The following is a 17,419-nucleotide window of genomic DNA, read 5'->3' on the forward strand; positions in this document are numbered from 1 at the left end:
TCTTTGTCTGACCATTCATAAGAAATTAGATTTCACGTTCTCATGAATTAATAATTATACCAAGCCCTAAATCTTATGAATTCCCTGATCTATAAGCTTAGAAAATGATCATAATAGCTATTATTCTTTTCAACAAAGAAGAAGTATTATGGTCTGCCATTCTAAATTAATCCTAGTCAATACTTTAATATATTAGAATAGTTTAAAAAAAAACCAACTCTGAGGTTTAATAAAGAACCCCATAACAATCCAAATAATTCTGGTTTAAATTACTAGATAGAAAAATGGTCTGGGGTTGCTGTTTGTCCTTCCTCTTTGGGACATCACAGGTGATGTCTTGACTTGTGCATGAACTGGATTGAAGTGAGGCAGAGTTGCACAAAGTCATCAGCCTCACTCTCTTTCCAGTCATTGAAGTCCAGTGGCAGGACAAAAATCAGGATGACTGGCAACAGCCTGGAATGCAGTGGATGACACTGTTATCTCTGGTGTCTTATCGAGCTCTAAGCCCTCCGCAGCACTTGTTTAAATCGCCTTAACGGCCACTGGAACAAACTTATCTCATCAGCCCATTCTGCCAGAAGTCGTCACGCACTTGGGGTAGGCATTCCTCTAGCTCACCAATGGGTTTAAAGCCTCTCTGTCGGCTACCCTCCACCTGGCTTAGCCTATCTGCTGAGACAGTTTCATCGGGGTGCAGCCACTACACATGCTACAGCTACTTAGAACCAAAAGTGAGAGTTGGGTGACAGGTGGACACTCAAGGTAAGTGAGTGGGCCGGAGGTGCTAGCCCTCCTCGAACACCCTAACAGTCCCCAACAGTCTGGGGTTGTGAATTGAGGATTAGCCTTGGAGTTGGAAGACCTAGAGTCAAATTCTCCCTGGGACACACACTAGCTATGTGACCTTACTCAGTGCCTGAGGACAATTCTCTTAGCCTATAAATCACAGAGGAGTAGCGGATCCATATTAGTGAAGATAATTACCATACTGAAATTCTCCCACACCAATGAAATCACAGGTCCACACCTAAATAAATATAAAAAACCCTACTAACCTAGGGTTTATCAAACCTGCAAATGGTAACTTAATGGGCAAAATGAACTTAACAAACACCCCTCCCCCCAAAATTTTTTTTAAGGTGTCTAGGAGTTACTGACACATGATGGACCTAACCAAAAATAATACCTTTTGAAAGTCAACAAATCTTGATTTGTTCGTATCCAGCAGGAACCTTCTTCTGTTGGCACACACTGGATTGCGGCAGATGTTGGGCTGTGTGTATTTGAACTGCTGTTCCACATCCTTGATGACTGTCTGACAGTCTAGGCATAAGAAGGTACCGCTTACAAGCTCTGGGTGCACTGGGTGGGTTCGGACTACCTGCCCACTGATCCGTGTGAGCGAACCAATTCTGGATGAAGTCAGCTCCCGAATTCTGTAAAAGGAGAAATGTTTTATCAGCAGACACTCAGTGCTCAAACAGAATTTCCCAACTAAGCTCACAAAAAAAGTTTTTCTATGTTAATGCAACTTTCTCTAGCTCATTCCTCCTCTACCTTCATCCCCTAAGTCACAAACTACTATTAATCATCCTTTACTTCAATGCAAAAGGGAAGCAAATTAGAATATTTTGTATTTGTGACAGAGAATAAATTAATTTTGAAACTTTTCAAGTTTGGAAATAACAATATCCAGTTGAGAGAAGGGATTGCGTCATTCTTCACATTTGTTCATTCCTCTGGCACTCCAGCACCTAGCAGTGTTCCTGATACATAGTAGGCTCTTAATAAATGCCTGATGTTTGATCAGTTTTATAGGTACGTCTCAATTTCTACCCACTCAACATAACACTCAAATTCCTCTGCAAAATGAAACTATTTCAAAGTCTTGCCCATTATCAGCTCTGCTAACTCAGATAAGTCGTCACTGATTTTTGTGGTTGTCATCATTCTTTTCACCTCCTCTCACTTGACTTATTAGTATCAAAGTCTTTTTCAAATTCCAGGATGATAGTACCTGTTACCTCCCGTGCAAAAAATGAAAATTTGCTTTCTCTTGAATTTACATTCTGCCTTTTAAAAAAAAGGCTTTTCTCCACAGCTCTAAGAAGAGCAATTTTAAAACTCAACTTACATAAAAGACAAAATGCATGCACACATACCACACTGCAGACGTTATCTGCTAGTGTTCAGCATTAATCCCATTATGTGCATTTACATATTCTACCATTATAACAAGGACAGTGACTATTCAAAATGCTCTAGGATGGACTGTCTTAAAAGAACAATACGTACACCATTTAGTAACTAAAAAGTTGGGTTTGATAGATTTCTTTTATTCCAAAGAAAATACAAAGGAATCATAAATCATCTTAGAACAGCTTTCTCTTTGGTTTTACAATGAGATACGTGTATATCCAGATGAAAAGTGTTCCAGAATTCTCAAGTATATAAGTAAAGGCTAGGTAATCCCCATGTCAGGGCTGACAGGATGGAATTACCTTTCTAGAAAGATAAATAATGCAGCAACTTGCAAAAACCATGCACAAATACTAAGTATATTTTTGTATCTGTTTGATTTTTTTAAAAAAGACTAAATATTTAAGAGTTTTGGCCTTCTACATAACCTCTCTGTCTTCACAAAAGCATTTTACACTTTGAAGTTAAGCAGAAGAAGTGACGTTAGCTTATTTATTTGTTTATGGCCCAGTTTCTTTAATAAAACAACAGATCACTGGACACCTCTCTAAGATGATGTGATTCTATTAAGAGGGAGAGAGGGAGGGAAAGGAGGAAGGAAATTAGCCATTGTCTACTTTGAGTAAGTGTATCTAGCAAAAACTACACAACGAAGGAAGAATTTTACAAATGTTATAAATCCTGCCTGAACTATACCTATGATATCTTTTTTGAAGGGTGAGAATTCAGAAACAGCATTCAGAAAAGAGCCTTGAGGTATTTAAATACATGTAGCACTTTATGTAAAACACAGAAGCTTAGATTTCCTTTATAAACTTTAGGAAAGGTCCACAAATATCATTAAGCAAAAATAATTATTGTAGGATTTTTATGTACTGTACATAAGGCCATACATACTCTTCTATAGCATCATTACAAAAGAATTATATGTATTAATACATGAAAAAAAATACTTAATGCATTGTTACTGCTTAAATATTTAGTAAATGTTATCTAATTTTTAAAAAGATCTGTGTAGACACTAAAAGTATCACACAAAATATGAACTGAAGAGGTCCTTTTTATCAGCAATTTAAGTAACTTTTTATATATGTAATATAATACATACTTTGCAAATTGCTCTAGCTTTCATTTTCTGAGCTTTTCTATTTGCAAGAATATTTGTCTTTTTTCAATAATTACATGCATATATTCTTCATTCTGTAATTATTATTTGGACTATTATGTATGCTAGTTTTGTGGCAGCCACAATTGTCCTCATTCTGATGGGTATGTAGGAAGAGATGCTTGCTCCCCTTAGAGTTAAGAATTTATTGCATCTGAAATTACTGTTAAAACTAAAATGTTAACTGAATTTTTTATAATAATTTTATAAAATTTTATATGTAATATACACTTTATATAATTTTATAATAATTGACTTTGCTTCTGTGAGAATTTAAAAAATAATAATAATATTAATACTGAGATTTGGGAGTAAAAACAAAGAAAAAACAAAGGAAAAAATGTCCTGGCTTCTTACTTGTGTCTGGTAGGGAGGTCTTGGAACGCAACATAAAAATCTTTGGCAAGAGGAATTTCTTTACGATCCTTAACGAAGTTTTTCAATGCCCGGCACAAGTAGGGATAAACTCTGAAACACAGCAAAATAGTGCATAATCTACGTATGTGTAACAAGTTCTCTCCATGCTTATCAGAAGAACCAACCAAGACTTTTCAGTCTGGGAACAATCTCAGGAAGCTTAGCAACTGAGCAGAACATTTCTCCAGATCAGGGATCCTTTTCATGTTAGGAACCCCTGGGGCAACTTGGTCAAGCCTAAGGACCCCTTTTGAGAACAAAGATTTTAAATGAATATAATAAATAGGATTCCAAAGGAAACCAATTCTATTAAAATATAGCAATCAAAACATTAAAGGAAACAAGTTCATGGACATCAGGTTGAGAACTACTAATCTAGACAAACATCAATGACCAAGCCTTACAGCCACAGCTTGGCTTTCATGATACTTCCGCTATTACCATCATTCTTACTACAAAGCCATCAGCAATTACATTTATATGGCACTTGAAAGTATGAAAAGCACTTCATAGGCATTATCACAAAGATCTAAGTTGGCTTCACTAAGAACAGGCTATATTAGCCTAACATCCTATGTTTTTGAAAAGGATTATTCAGAGGAATTCTCAAGATACAATGTACCGAGGTTTCAGCAGAACACTGATCGAGTATTTTACACTATTCATTTTCCCCTTCTTTTTTTGCTGGGGTTTGAGTTTTAATTTTCATTTCTCTTACCATTAGCAATTTGGAGCACTCTTTTAAATGGCTGTTAAGTTTACAACTCTTCTGTGAAGACTTATTTGTTTACGTTCTTTGACCACCATTTGGGCTTATATATGTTAGCTGCCTACATATTTTGGATATCAGACCCTTATCAGATATCTCATGTTTTTCTGGTGGGAAAGCTGGAGAGAGGCAGGTTAGACATTTGCTAGTACATTCAGATGGACTCACATCCAAAGGAGGCATGAATGGATCAAATGTCAACTTGGAAGGTCTTCAGTGGAATGCCCCGAGGATCTTGGCTTTGGCCGGTGCTGAGTTGGGTTTTTTTTTCCCCTTCTCAGTAACTTTGGATAAAGCACTATTATCAAATTTGCATGACACAAAGTAGGGAAGGATAGATAACACTGGGTGACCGTCACTGTCAAAATGATTATTAATAAAACTAAAATGTTGGGATAAAACTTGTAGGTAAAGTTTAATTAGGATTTATCTAAAGTCTTATGCTTGACTCTTTTAAAAAATCAATTTCACAAATACAAGATGGGGAAAACCAGACAGCACTTTGTCTGAAAAGGGGGATGTTAGTGGAATGCAAGTTCAATGAATCAATTATATGAGATGGCAGCCCAGAACAAAACAAAACTACTCTGCTCTTGGGCAGTGTTAAGAGAGAAATAGTTTCCAGGAACAAAAAGGTGACAGTGACCATACTTTCAGAGTTTGGGTCTGGGCACCACAGTTTAGGAAGAATGTTGATAAACTAGGGAGCAACCAGAATGGCAAAGGGCCTCAAGTCAATGCTCTGTGGAGAACAGCTAAAGGGCCTGGACATGTTCAGCCTAGAAACATCCTTCTCTTCAGAGAAGACTAGGAAGAGGAATATGAAAGGGGACCTTGAGTATATGAAGGGCCATCATGTGAAAGAAAGGATCAGGCTTCTTGTCCTTGGAGGCAAGAACTAAAAGCAACGGGGAGAAGCGGCAAAAAGGCAAATCTGGGCTGGATGTCAGGAAAAACCTGCTGACAACTAGAGCCCTCTACAGATGGAACAGACTGCCTCGTGAGGCAGCTGGTTCTCCCCCACAGTAACTTTTAAGTAGAAGCTGGATGACCACTTATCAGGTATATTGTATCTTTCTTCAGGCATGGTTAGACTAGATGATGAAATTCTTTCCAAATGTAAACTCCTCCATCTCATCTGAGCCTCAGCCCTGTAAGATGCATACTGCAGATGGGATTCCCATTCTACAGATAAGGTTACATGACTTGCACATGGTCACTGCTGTTAAGTGTCAGAAGTGGGTTTTGAACTCAGGTCCTCCTGACTCCAAGTTCAATTTTCTATCAGCTATAGCTTTAACCCTTTAATATTGTTTGTACATTTTGCACTGATGTTCCTGTAAGTGCAACTGGCAGCCCCGACTAAAACAACTCAGGTGGGTGTGGGGTAAGGGTAGAAGAGCCTGGGAAAGTAACTCAGTCAGGTGATGCTAAAAGATGTTATAGGCAGGGCTTCTAACCATTGTTTGTCATGGACCTGGACCCCTTTGGCACTCCAGTGAAGTCTATGGACCGCTTCTCAGAATGCTTTTAAATGCATAAAATACAATACACAGAATTACAAATGAAACCAATTATAATGAAATATAATTATCAAAATATTAAGAAAAAAGTTCATGGTCACCAGGTTAGAACCATTTAGCTAGCATTTTTGTAGTACTTTCAAGTTTTGCAAATGATATGAGAATACCTGGTACATAGTAGGTACTATGTATATGTTAGTATATGTTAGCTATTAATAACCTGTACTTTTGGCAGAATGAATGCTTTCCTTCCTCATCTCAGCCTCTGGCTTCCTCATTGGTAGGTGCCATTTCCCCATTTTACAGATAAAGAGAGGCTGAGAGGTTAAATGAATTGTCCAGGGCTACACACATAGCTAGCAAGGCTCTGAGGCAGGATTTGAACTAAGGTCTTCCTAACTCCACTGTGCCTCCTAGCTCTGTAGGTGTTCAGGCTGCTTTCCCATTACCAACAGCAGGGGAGTTCACCCCCACTCCCTTCCCTTCTGTGACTTTCTTCTTCTTCAAGGTTGCCCTGGATGTTCATTTTAAACTGATTTATTCTGCGGACAGAAGAGATATTCTGAGGACTACCTAAAACACACATATACTGCCCCATATACAGTTCTCTGGGGACCTTCATAAGGGGACAAAGTAAATATCACATTAGTGTTCAATACCCGAAATGGAACTCTCTTATATAAAAGCTGAACAACTCTAAACAAAGACGTGATTCACAAACATGAGAAAACCCATGTACATATGAGTGTGAGATGTCTTTTCAGTACAGTTCTCTTAGGGGCTCCCTACTTTTTAGTGGCTCATTAGAGGTATATGTTTGCAGTCACAAGCACCCTGCTAACAGAACACCTTCTGACCAAGATCTCTGTAAAATGAAGAGTTTGGACTGACTTAAAAGGTCTCATCTGGCTCTGATGTTCTACAGGTCTGAGTCTAAGAGACTATTAGCCTCTGTGGGTTTTTAATAAGACATCATACCTGTAGAACTCCTCTTGAACAGTGGTGGAAAGCTGCTGATTAAATTCCTCCAGGTCCAAAAAACTCACAACCAATGTGTTTCTCTCAGGACGAATCAACTCTTCTGCCAGCTGCAAGTATTTTACTTCTCCATCACTGCTCTGGAATCTGTAAGAAACATTAAGACCAGATCAAATTAAACAGGTGGGCATGAAGTATTATTAATAACAGATACACACAGACACACACAAAATGTGTGTGCGTGTGTGTGTGTGTGTGTGTGCAGTGTCCTAGAGCCTAAAAATGCCTTTTTCATAAGTTCTGGAAATTAAGTAGTGTGAGTATTATTATTCTTATTTATGGATGAAGACATTGAAGCTCAGAAGCCAAATGACAAAAGACTAGGAGAAAGAAAAAACTTTGGGTAACAGACATTACAATACAAAAATGTATTCTTCTTAAGGTCAGGAAAAAAAAAAACCCAAGCTCCAGAAGCCCAAATTTTGCAAAGGGGCTTACTTACGCTGATTTACAGAAAAATAAAGGATATTTTAAATGCTGGTCCAAGAACAAAGGTAAAAATAAACATGCTCACTAACAAAAGCATCTTTGACAACTTCTGGTAGGGAAAGGAAATGGGAGATTCATAATATATGCCTACACAAAGATAAATAAAGAATTTGCCAGTTTTTTAACACAAAGCAGAAAGGTTACATTAAGGTTTTTTTTTTTAAATTTATGCATTTTTCTTCTCTGTTCTACAAAACAAAATATACTCGATAGAATAACTGAGGGGGCAATCATTTGTACCTAACATACAGGTTCTGTTGACCCAATAACAACCCACATTTGTGGGTGCTTCGTAGTGCACAAATGGCTTTCATAGGCTTAAATGTATCATTCCCATTTTATGCAGAACTCCAGAGAGGTTAAGGGACACACCTGCCATAAAGAAAGTAAATGGTAGAACTGGGACTCAAGCCTAAGTTCCAACTTCAAGACCAGGGCTGTTTCCTGCACAGACAGCTGTCTCTTTAGAAGAGATTGCTCTTAGGGAAGAAATAGACATACAATCTCCAAGATTAAGGTGAAAGCGCATCAGGAACATCCATCCCTTAATATAACTTTCAGAAAAAAATCATCACATAAAGGCACAACGGCAAAATGTTCACGTACAAAAAGCTCAACTCTATAGTCTATCCAGAGCAGAAGCTACTAAGCCCATCAGGAGCCATACAGCATGGAACAGTCAGCCAAATCCTTGAATACTGAGTTAGGTGGATCACAGGGTAGAGTTTGATGGAAACGGCCTGGTGGAAAGAGGGCCTGCTTCGCATTTAAAAGTCCTGGGTTTAAATCCCAGCCCTGCAGCTTACAATCAATGTGACCAGGTACTGTCAAGGGTGGGATACAAAGAAAGGCAAAAAACTGGGATCCCGCCCTCAAGGATCATCATCCTCATCCTCATACTAACAATAGCCTTTATGTAGCACTTTAATGTTTGCAAAATGCTTTATAAATATTATCTCAATTAATCCTTACAATAACCAGGAGAGATAGGAACTATAATTATTCCCACTTGACAGATGAGGATTCTTGGGCAGTGACTTGCCCAGGGTCACAGCGCTAGGAAGTTCTCAGACCAGACCGGGACTCTACTCCAGGGACCACGGCACCACCTAGCTGCCACCTTCTAGTATGGAAGACAACATACGAAAAAACAAACACCAAAAAACCCGGAAACCTATCCTTGACTGTTATTGCCCGGCCGACACCCGGCTCTTGACTAAGGTCTGCAAGAGGCAAAGCCGCCGCTCCAGGCCCGGGCAGTGCCCGGACCCGACACTAGAGAAGGCAGAAAACCGAGCCGGGGGCGGGCAGCCCGAGAGATCCAGCAGCCTTGGGTGCACGGGGGCGGGCAGAAAATGGAACAATAATTCCCAGGGGCGGAGCGCTTTATAAAGCTCGACTGTGCAAAGCGATTTCTTCCCAACCACTCCCTGAGGAGCAAGTGTAACGGAGCCAAGTGGGGAGGAGGAGAATGGGGATGGGATTGAGTGGGCCAACACGCTGTCCCCGGGGAATTGGGGGGGGGGACCGAGCACCCCGACCCCGGGCACTGGGAGGTTAGAGCACCCTGACACCCGGAGCAGTGGGGAGGGGACACCCTGACCCCCAGGACAGTGGGGGGTGGAGCACCCTGACCCCCGGGGCAGGCGGGAGGAAGCACCCGGACCCCCGGGGCAGTGGGGGGGGTGGAGCACCCTGACCCCCGGGGCAGTGGGGGGTTGGAGCACCCTGACTCCCGAGGCAGTGGGGAGGCGACGCCCTGACCCCCGGGGCAGTGGGGAGGAAGCAACCTGATCCCCGGGGAAGGGGAGGATCAGGACCCCCAGTCCAGGAGCCGCGGGGTGGAGGAGGGCCGGAGGGGCGGGGAAGAAAGGCCGCAGCGGAGCAGTGGAAGCCCCCTCCCCCTCCGCCAGGCCTCCCACTCACTCTTCCAGGAAATCCAGGAACAGCTTCTGGCACTTCTCCGCCACCTCATCGCGGACCTCCACGTGCGGGGTCCCCGCCCCCGTCTCCGCCGCCGCCACTAGGTCCATGGCCCCGGGAAGTCTGGGCCGCCGGTGCTGAGCCTACCCAAAGCAGCCACGCGCAGCTTCCGCGGCCCGGGAGAGAAAAGGCGTCTTCCCCGCCGTCTCTCCGACGAAGTTGCGTGAGCCAATCGCGGGCCCGGAGTCCGCGGTTTTCGCGCCAAACCAAGCCAATGAGAAGTTGCTTCCTCCGGAGCCCCGCCCATCGAGTGAGGCTTTTCGCGCCAAATGCTTGCGTGCAGGGACTCTCTTCCCCTAGGCCTCCAGGGCTCAAAACTTTTTCTAAGTTAAGAAGGTGCAGTAGCCCATTTTGTTTGCAGAGGAGGGGGACTTTGAGTGTGGGATATTTGCTTATGTTTACAGATTGACCATAGATCTAAACCTGGAGGGGACCACAAAGGCTATCTAGGTCAACCGCCTCATTTTACAGATATGGAAACTGAGGCCCAGGGAGGTGATTACAGTCTTAGGTAGGATTCGAACACAGGCTCTCGGATTCTTAGGCCTTTGCTCTTTACGCTGTAGGGAGCTAGTCCCCTAAAATGTTTTTAACGGACTAAAAGTATTCTTTTACTGAAGAATATTCAACATAGGTTTGTAAAACACATTACTAGGCACTGGGTGTACAAAAATGAATTTTTAAAATTTCCTTACTCTTAAAGACCCTGTAATCAAATGGGGACAGGGGGTGTTTAAACATATTACAGATAAAGGCATAAGATGAAGTCTGTCATAGTAAGCATATATGAAACTGGGAATTTTGGTTATAGAGTTCTTTTTAAAGTGTATATTAAATTTAACAAGCAAATAACCAACTTGCCCCATGTTCCCTTCTGAATTACTCTCTTATGTTGTGATCTTGCAGAAAGATCCCTGGATATGGAGCCAGGGGCTTTGGATTCAAACCCTATTTCCTTTCACTTGCTACCTACTTCTTTGAGCAACTCATACCACCTTTTTTGACCTCACCTGTAAAATGGGAAGGTTGAACTAGATGACCTGTTACATCCCTTCTAGCTCTGAATCTAAGATCCTAAATCTCTTCTCATATTCCTTGCCTTTTCTGGGACTTGCTAAGAACCCTGTCTGTCTCTTAAAGATGCTGTGTCTCTTGGCATCTTCTCCAAACCCAGTACCTTTTTTTCTCTTGCAACTACTAAAACGTAAGGCTTTATGGATGAGCTGGTGTCCTTTCTACTCTCTCCCACCCTTTTTATACCCTTCTTCTGACGCCATCACTCAGCAACTCTCTCCTCCTTTAAAGTTGATACCATCTTGTCCTGTTCCTATTTGCTGGTATCCCTCCCAAACTACCTTTTACTTAACTATTTTCTACTTTTTTGTATTTATTTTGTGCATATTAATTTTTGTACTTGTCTCCCCTTATTAGAATTTAAGCTTTTTCCAAGTAGGTATTGTTTCATACATTGTATGCCCATGGAATAAACAGTGCCTGGCAATAGTAAACAATAAATGCTGTTACGGGTAAATATTGTGCTGTTAGTAGAGTTGAGTTGGTCTGCCCATTCTGGAAAAAAATTGGAACTATGCCCCACAGTTGCTAAGCTGTGGAAATCTTTTAACCTAGGAATATCACTACTGGGCCTATGTCCCAAAGAGAACAAAGAAAGAAGAAAAGGATACATATGTACAAAAAATATTTACAGTACTTCTTTTTGTACTGGCAAAGAACTGGACACTAAAGGGGTGTATACAAATTGGGTAATGGCTGAACAAATTATGACATAAATGTAATGGAATACTATTTGTACTTTAAATGATAAAAGAGATGGTTTCAGAGAAACCCAGGAAGATTTGTGTGAATCATATAGAGTTAAGTGAGTAGAATCAAGGGAACAATTTATAGTCAGACTGTCAATATGCATTTATTAAGTGCCAGGCACACAAATATGAGCAAAAAGAAAGACAGACCCTGCCCTCAAAGAGATTACTTTCTAACAGGGGAAGAGAACACATTAAAGGAAGCTGAAAAGGGGAAAGGGGAGGGAAGGTACCAGGTCTGGGAGTATCATGGAGGAGCCCGGATTGCAGCTTGGTGAGAAATGAAGAGATGGTTGGCCTGGGTGCCTTCTTAAATGGAGGTTCTAGGAGGAGATATAAAACTAATTTTTGAAAGACTAAAAGCTGTGATCAATGAAATGAACAACCACAGTTCCAGAATACCAATGATAAAGCATGCTGTTCACCTCAGTACAGAGAGTGATAGTGCCAAGGTGCAGAATGAAATATATGTTTTTGGAACTGGCCAAAATGGTGTTTTGTTTTGATTAACTATATTTGTTACAGATTTTTTTTTAACTTGGGGTATGAGTAGTCTTCTATGGTTTTGATGGCTTATCTCAGATCCAAAGAGCTAACTGGCAGTGGTCAGCCTCTGCTCCTTCCTGCTCTTTTCTAGTGTCCAGGCCTCATACTTGTATAACTGGGGCCTCTCATAGCATAGGTAGCCCGTGCCTAGCATCTCCATGTCTGTGACTTCAAAGATAGGAAACCAAAAAGACATGTTTGAACAAGAATCCATCTCTTCCTTATAAAATCCGTGGCTCTTGCTTACCTTGGTATATAAGAATCTATGTATGTACTAGGGGAAAAAGCAGAAAGCTTGGCAAAACCGGGTTGTGCCAAGTCCAAGGCTGTCCTCTCCAACATTATTGGACATCATTGTACTGAACATTGGACTGAACATCATTGATCCTCATATTTCTTCCTGCCCGTGGCCTGAAGTTCACTGTGTCTGAATTACCTTCCTAGTTGTATCCTTCCCTTTTTGTCTCTTTGTCTCATGCTTTTTAAAAAAGTGTATATTAAATTTAATATCATAGTAACAAAACTGCCCTGTGTCCCTTCTGAATATCTTTCTTCTCTCTTCTGGGTATGGCATCCCCTCTGAGATCACTTTCATAACTTGTACTTGCATTGGCAGGTTGAGGCCCCAGAGTGATGAATTCTAGGAGTAACACGGCAGTTCATTATACCCAAGCAGTGTTCTTGCCATTAACAATAAGCGAGTATCTCAATAAGATCTTAGAAATAGCACATTTAGGGGCAGCTAGGTGGCACAGTGGATAGAGCACTGGCCCTGAAGTCAGGTAGGACCTGAGTTCAAATGCGGCCTCAGACCAAAACACTTGACACTTACTAGCTGTGTGACCCTGGTCAAGTCACTTAACCTGGAAAAAAAGAAAAGAAATGTCACATTTAAATGCTATTCACATCCCATGAAAGAACTTTGGAGTTGGAATGCAGATGGAAGCATACTATTTGCTTCCTTTTCTTTTGTTGTTTTGTTTCTTTTTTCTCGTGGCTCCTCTCATTAGTTCTAATTCTTCCTTACAACATGACTAATGTGAAAATATGTTTAATATGAATGTATAAGTAGATCCTATATCAGATTGCATGTTGTCCTGGGGTGGGGGAGGTGAGGGTAGGGGAGAAGATTCAAAGCTCAAAATCTTACGGAAGTGAATGTTGAAAACTAAAAATAATTGATTATGAAAAAAAATTTTAAATTAAGAAAAAGACATATTTTCCCCTTCCTCTGGGACATACTCTTCCACAAGTATACACAGAATCCAGGAGTGGGAGTGGGAGGAAAGAGTGGGAACACACTTGGTATATAATGGTAAGGAGACATATGTAAAGGCAGCACATGAAGTCAAGGTAACTCATGACTCTGGAACATTGGTGGAGGTTATGGACAGGTCACTCTACTGCTAGGTGGGGCTACTTCCTCACAGAACATGCTATCTCAGCTTGGTCCTTTAAGAATATAGTGTCTCCCCTGGATGGATTAATGTGCTGCTGGGTGGAGCCAGGCAGGTTACTTAGGTTTGCTAGACAGAGGAATCTTCTCCGCTCCCTGTGTTTCCTCTTGGGTGGCCAGCCACAATCCACCACTTTCAGCCTCAAGTTTGGCTGGGTATTACTGTGCTCTTTTTAACTAGAGTGTTAACAGAGCTCTCTCAGAAAGGTCTGGACTTGGCCCAGCATTATAACTGAAGTCCAGCACTGTGGAGCAGCATGGTTACATACCACAACACTAAAGGGTTCCAAAGGCAAGTCTCTCTGCTTCCTCTGGGCCTCTGCTCTGAGGTTTGTCACTCACACCTCCTCATTGGGGTCCCTGGACCCCACCCTCCCTCCCTCCTCCCTCCCTCCCTCCCATTGAAGAAGATGGAGGGGGCAGTGCTGAGCTCCTCCCAGATCCTCCACCATTAACTAGGACATACTGGACATTCATTTCTTCAGTTTTTACACTCCATGGGACTTTGCATTCCCCTTCCCCCAAAATCTTCCCTCGACCCTCATCCCCACCCTACAGCTTATTTTAATGTGCTGTCTGTCCCCATTAGATAGTTTTCTCCTTGAGGGCAGGGGCCATCCTGTCTTTTTTTTTTTTTTAGGCAATGGGGTTAAGCGCCTTGCCCGGGGTCACACAGCTAGTGAGTATCATGTTTCTGAGGCAAGATTTGAACTCAGATCCTCCTGACTCAGGGCCAGTGCTCTATCCACTTCACCACCTAGCTGCCCCTGTTTCTTCTTTACATCACCAGCACTTAACACAAAGTCTGGCTTGTAGTAAGTGCTTAATAAATGTTTCTTGACTCTGACTCTTTGTCGCTGCTCAGGTAGAAATTGGTTGAGGTGCAACTTCCTCTATTAGGACAATTGTAACTGATTCAGATGCAATATAATTTATAGAGCATCCAGTTACATTTCCCAGATTGCTGTTAGGTCTTATGCAGAGTGAATGTCTGGGGTCAAAAGTACTGAGGCAGTTTTCGCCCAGGGGCTGGTTCTAGGGGCCTTTTTGTTTTGGTTGTTGTTTGTCCTTTCTGGAAGAGGACCTTGATGTCAGGAAGATGATGCCCTGACATGCAAGCGAATTGGATTTAAGTGAGGGAGGGCTGTGCTAGGTCACCAGCCTCCTTTTCTCCTCCCAGAGTCTTCTGGGTCCAATGGCAAGATATAGATCAAGAGGACTGGAGATGGTACCCATGCTGTTTAGCTACTGAAAGAGGAGACCTGTGGAATTCTTTCGTTTGCATCTGATAGGACCTGATCCTTAAGTTTCTTTGTTTCTATATTTGCCCCTTAAGACCATCTACTTTAAGTTTAACTATGTATCCTATTCATATTTGTCAGTGTTTTATTGATCCCTTTTTGTACCCCCCCCCCTCAAATCACTGTCACTACCCAACAACTGGGCAACTCTCTTCAAAGAGAAACCCTCCCTTGTAACATCAGAACAATGGCCAGATCTGGAAGTTTATGTCTTACTCCACACCTATCACTTCTTTGCCAAGAAGTCTTTTAAAGTCATGACCCGTCATTACGTTAAGTCTGCAAACACATTTGTTATCAGAAAACTTCTGTCAGATGTCTGCCTACAGCCTTTTTCTTCCTCTTGCAGCTCAATACACTTACCAATCCCCATGTCCAATCTATTGTCAAATTTTGTAACTACTACATTCACATCACTCATGTACGTTGCCTTCTCTGCACTTACCCAACCATTATCCTAATTCAGGCCCTTAATCAATCAACCAATAATCAATTCTAATTTACTAAACACCTACTATGTGTGAGGCACTAGGGCTGGAAGGACAAAGCCTATTCTAAATGAGATTATATTAATAACATTAAACATAATTTATGTAGCCCTTTAAAGTTTGGAAAGCACTTTATAAATATTATCTCATTTTATCCTCACAGATGCTATTATTATCCCCATTTGACAGATGAGGTGAGGAAACTGAGGCAGACAGGTTAAATGACTTGCCCAGGGTCAAGTGGATTTGGACTCAGGTCTTCTTGAGTCAAAGCCCAGTACTCTATCCACTGCACACCCTAGCTGCCTCTATATATATATATGAGAGACAATTACCTAAAATATGTACAGCATAAACATAAAATTAACAAATACAAATGTAAATAACCTCCAAGAAATTGAGTCACCCAGTTATTAAGTAGAATGCCTGAGGTCTACTGGCTCTTCTCATTACATCATGCTGTTGTATGAAAACTGTCAACATCTACAGATCAGGGATCAGGTCTATTTAATTCTCTCCATAGAGTCCAACGAATACTCTGGGTAGCTGGGGGCTGGAATAAGTGCTCTTTGATGACCAAGGCAATAACATAGTTCTCTATTTGCATATTTCATTGTCAGAACTTTATTCTTCATAAGTAGCCAGGAAGACGACTAATACTAGAGAAGCAATATTGGAGGAAAGCTTGTAATCCTAACAGGATCCCCAGATTCCTGAAAGATGCTGTTTGGGTGTATACTTTGTTGTGGTTTGGCCCGAAAATGCCCAGATTCTGCTTTATAAGTAGGGCATTGATCCAATTCTATGCTTCAGGAGTCACTGTGATACTGAACACTGAGCTCTCTCAGAGCAAAGAACAATGGATACATCAATTGAATAACATTTTTTTCTCAAATAACTTAAAAAAAATTACTCTGAAGAAAAGTCAAGTGGGGAACTCACCTCTTTCATATCTAATTGCAAATTATACTTGGTCACAAAAGTTCCTTCTTAGGGCCAGCTAGGTGGTGCAGTGAATAGAGCTCTGGCCTTGGAGTCAACTAGCTGTGTGACCCTGGGCAAGTCACTTATCCCTGATTGCCTCCCCAAAAAGCAAAAACACAACAACAGTAAAAATCAGAACAATAATCCTACAGATGTTAATTTTTAAAATTTTGGATTTGGCATGTTTACATCATTCTTCATTCATTATATTTTTGTATAGTCTACGTTCTATTTTTTTATGGCTTTTTAATTTCCACTTTTATTTTTACTTTATGTTTCCACCTCCTACATGTATTTTAAGATTTTAAGATTTTATAGTCTTTAAAAATTTTTTAAATAGTTCAGCTTAAATTGTCTTATATGGGATCTTGTTCCTTATCTTGTTTGAATCTGTTGAGATTAAATTTTGTAATGAACTTTTTTGGGTGTCAAGAAGTGCGTTCCCCATAATTTTGGTTTCCCTTTCCTTTTCTCCTCCCAATTTTGAATCGATAGCTGCTGATTCTTGAAGGCTTCTGTTTTTCAGGGACCTTTCATTGGAGATGATGTCCTTTCAGTCCATTCTATTTTCCTGTCTTCTCAGGGTCTATGATAATTATTGATATGTGAGACTTCCTGACCTCGGTCCATCAAACTCACCATCCAGGTGGGAGAGAATTCTTGTAAATCTCCTATTCTCAGTGTCCAGATATGTCCCCCTGTATGTTGTGGTACCTGAAAGAAAAACTCTTAGACATAGTTGCTAGTCAACAGAGGTTTTTTACTTGCAAAGCAATGGAGACACATTCAAACATATCAGAATATACCTCAATTAGATTTTGCTGTAAGACTTTAAAAAATTATGAGAAGCAATAAGGTCATAGAAAATGCTTACTCTATTCTGATTGGCTACACTAACAAAAGTGCAGTAATACATGTGAGTCTAGAAAAAATAAATTCGTAGTTAAGACCTGCTTTAAAAAAGATAGAAATGACACGTGATAGACTATTAACTTCAGCTAATGAGATACATGCACAAGCAGGCTGTAGGTGATATCTTGTATAGAGAATTAACTGCAGAAAAGAAGTATCTGTTGGAAAAGGATAAACAGTGTTTTTCATAATCATAAAAATATGTTGTTTACAAGAAACACATTTGAAGCAGAGAGATACACACAGAGTAAAGGTAAAAGAATGGAGCCGAATATATTATGCTTCAGCTGAAGTAAAAAAAGCAGAGGTAGCAATCCTGATCT

General features: G+C 40.8%; 1 protein-coding gene across 1 annotated transcript in view; it reads right to left on the reverse strand.

The window, feature by feature from the left end:
* Positions 1–9,746, reverse strand: part of MCM6 (minichromosome maintenance complex component 6) — a 38,536-nt gene extending 28,790 nt beyond the window's left edge. Inside the window, exons 1-4 of the mRNA XM_021009486.2 lie at positions 9,530–9,746; positions 7,055–7,201; positions 3,725–3,835; positions 1,190–1,439 (exon numbers count right to left, since the gene is read on the reverse strand). Of these exons, the coding sequence (XP_020865145.1) occupies positions 1,190–1,439; positions 3,725–3,835; positions 7,055–7,201; positions 9,530–9,636 (615 nt within the window). The 5' untranslated portion in view covers positions 9,637–9,746. The remainder of the gene's footprint in view (positions 1–1,189; positions 1,440–3,724; positions 3,836–7,054; positions 7,202–9,529) is intronic.
* Between the last annotated feature and the right edge of the window lie 7,673 nt (positions 9,747–17,419).

The sequence above is a fragment of the Phascolarctos cinereus genome, unplaced genomic scaffold (assembly GCF_003287225.1).
Source record: "Phascolarctos cinereus isolate Bilbo 61053 unplaced genomic scaffold, phaCin_HiC Scaffold_726;HRSCAF=1367, whole genome shotgun sequence".
In the NCBI taxonomy this organism is placed as follows: Eukaryota; Metazoa; Chordata; class Mammalia; order Diprotodontia; family Phascolarctidae; genus Phascolarctos; species Phascolarctos cinereus.